General features: G+C 27.3%; 1 protein-coding gene across 1 annotated transcript; it reads left to right on the plus strand.

The window, feature by feature from the left end:
* Nucleotides 1–666: 666 nt before the first annotated feature.
* On the plus strand, nucleotides 667–2,790 carry LOC112639409 (probable inactive protein kinase DDB_G0270444; the record flags this gene model as incomplete). The annotated part of the gene is given in 7 exon segments (XM_025413230.1): nucleotides 667–753; nucleotides 755–824; nucleotides 1,163–1,262; nucleotides 1,519–1,879; nucleotides 1,994–2,053; nucleotides 2,055–2,163; nucleotides 2,244–2,790. Coding segments are annotated over 7 exon segments (804 nt in total), but the record flags the coding sequence as incomplete, so codon positions are not given.
* Nucleotides 2,791–3,159: the final 369 nt, after the last annotated feature.

The following is a 3,159-nucleotide window of genomic DNA, read 5'->3' on the forward strand; positions in this document are numbered from 1 at the left end:
TGTTTCATCATTGTTCAATCAAACTAGTGTAAACAGCATATACAACAAGTTATAAAATAAATTTAATCAAAGCTGATTATTGGACAGTTGTAAAAAATACTGTATTTTAAGTTTTGTTTCATGAATACTGTATGAAAATAAGTGATTTTTAATATGTGATTTAATCAAATTATATATATATATATATTATATATATATATATATATATATAAAATTATATTTATATTTCAGAAAGTTGTACTATTACAAATATTATATTAATATAATGTATAATATTGTAAACACTGCAAGAAATGTTTAGTTACCTGTTTAGTTACCTCACTGAATTTGATTATAAAATATTTGTTGCAAATCTAACAAAGTAGAATAATAGTAGAGAAGATTTGTCTTTAAAAATTGCTAATATTTCTATTACTTGCAAATAAATAGTATATGCAATATTATTCTTGATGCTACAAATCAATAATAGAATATTACAAAATTATCAATAATAATAGAACTTAAATTTAATTTATATTACGCGCATACGCGTAGTGTGGTGTGAGATTTGAATAGTAAAAGGAGATATCAATAATCATTGAATTCATCGTTTGAAGACGTTAAAGAAGACAGAAATTATTGTCTGATTTATATTTGCTTACTCAAATTATATTATTAAAGCATAAGCATAATTATATTATAAATTATATTATAAGCATAGTAATAAATTATATAGGAGAAGGATCTAAACCAATATTCGACAGAGAAGAAATAGAAAAAAGCTACTAAGATTAATGAAATAGAAGAGCGACATACGGCTGCTATAGATGGAGAGCAGCAGTCAGGTACGCATTATAGAGATAATTTTGCTACATTATTTCAATTGTTATTTTAAATTTAAAATGTTATTGATTTTATAAATTAGTAAATTTGTAAAATTGCGATTGCAACTTTTCTCAGATTCCAAATTCTCTAGAAAAATATTTAAAAAAACCAGAGATGTATGTTACATGTTGTGTATAGAATCTCAGACCAACTGGATGCACATCTCATTTATAAATCTTTATTTAATTTAGCAAAATAATAGTTGTGTATCGATTTTAGTGTTCAACATTTTCTGAGTCTTCGATATATTAATATGTAACATATTTGAAAAAATTCTTGTATTTTAATGATATTACAGATTCAACCGATAAATCGCAAACTTCTTCATTATTGTCATCTATATTGTATGATTCTGAATATCTATCTTTCGACCAGTTTTCACCTAAGTCGCATACCAGGTATGGAATTAAATTATTGATATTTGTTTTTATTAACAAATTTTATAGTTCGTTATCATTAATATACTAAGATCGTCATCATTAACATTTTTATTATTGCAAAAAATATTAACATTTACAGAAATATTTAACATTAAATATATTATTAGATTAATTGAACTATACTTGCAAGAGAAATGTGCAAATATTTCTTTAAAAATATGTGGCCATTATTTATTTTATTATAATTATTATTTCTATTACTATTGTGTTATAGATCACTTATGGAAGAAAATCTTACCGCGACAGATATCGTGATAGATCGAGTGAACATTCTCGTAAAAGAAAAGACAGAAATAGAGATAGTGACAGATCCAGAAAACGAAGAAGAGATAAAGATAGAGATAGAGACAAATCCAGAGAACGAAGAAGAGACAGAGATAGAGATAGAGACAAATCCAGAGAACGAAGAAGAGACAGAGATAGAGATAGAGACAGATCTAGAGAACGAAAAGATATTGCACCGCATTATGTCGAGCCACCAATACACGTGCCAGACAGAGATAGAGATAGAGACAAATCCAAAGAACGAAAAGATGTTGCACCGCATTATGTCGAGTCACCAATACACGTGCCTATCTATTATGTGAGTTATATAATTCCATAGTCTAATTTTCAATCTAACGAGTCTCTATACAGACCTCCATAATACTTTAATTTGACTTGTAATTGGTTCATTTTTCAACTTCTAGAATCTTCCTCCAAGTCCAATTGTAGTAAGCCCTATGGTCCCATTTAGAGGACAAGTCCCTCCTATGGCAAGAGGGCCGACATTCTGCTCTAATGGCACCGGTTAGACCATTCCCTCCATGGTTTATTCCTCCGGATATGTACAGATTGCGACCTCCACCACCAAACCCAAGTAAATATAGATATTATATAAATGTAATATAAGGTATATTATATATATTTCATATATATGTATAATATGATATTTTGCAGGATATGGACCGTTTTAAAAATCTTTATAGTCTTTATACTTATTATTTTTTGTAACTTTATATGTTGAATAATATGGAATTGTGGTGAAAAAAGATATCACAAATTATTCAGCTAATCGTATTAATTTCAAGATTATAAAAGTGGGCGAACAAAGAACAAGAAAATCTTTACAAATTTTAAAGGTCATAGTTAGTTATTGGATATAATTAAAGCGATTTATTAAATTCCAATCAAATTATTTTCTATTAATATTAAGTAATACAAGAAATTTAAGAATGGATATTTTCAAACAGCTTACACATCATAAAAAAGTTATTTTTATATTTTGATGTTTGATATTTTGACAACTCTATATGTTGAATAATATGGATAGTTTATATTTTGACGTTATATTTTGACAACTCTATATGTTGAATAATATGGAATTGTGGTGAAAAGAAATATCACAAATTATTCAACTAATCGTAATAATTTCAAGATTGAAAACTGGGAAAACAAGAAGCAAGAAACACATAGAAGATCTTTACATTGTTACAAAGTTCTACCAAACCATTTCTATCAATACTGAATAATACAAAAAATTATTTTGAAAATGGGCATTTTCAAAAAACAAAATCTACATATATATATATATATACATACATATATATACAGGGTGGGGCATTTATCTGAGACAAGATAATATCTCGATGGAGTCGATTATTTTGAAAAAAGTTTTAGACAAAAGTTGTATGGTTTCAAGGGGACATAAAATGGTGTCATTAGTTTGATCTTGAAGAGCCACCTGAAGGACACGCGAAGGTCAGCTCCAACTTTTTAAATGGGACACCCTATATGCTTTTGCATATTCTTGTAGCTCATCTCAAGAGCTTTCCAAAACACTATAATTAAGTTAGTTTTCATTAAGTACTTTCCA

The sequence above is a fragment of the Camponotus floridanus genome, unplaced genomic scaffold (assembly GCF_003227725.1).
Source record: "Camponotus floridanus strain SB8 unplaced genomic scaffold, Cflo_v7.5 scaffold625, whole genome shotgun sequence".
Classification (NCBI taxonomy): Eukaryota; Metazoa; Arthropoda; class Insecta; order Hymenoptera; family Formicidae; genus Camponotus; species Camponotus floridanus.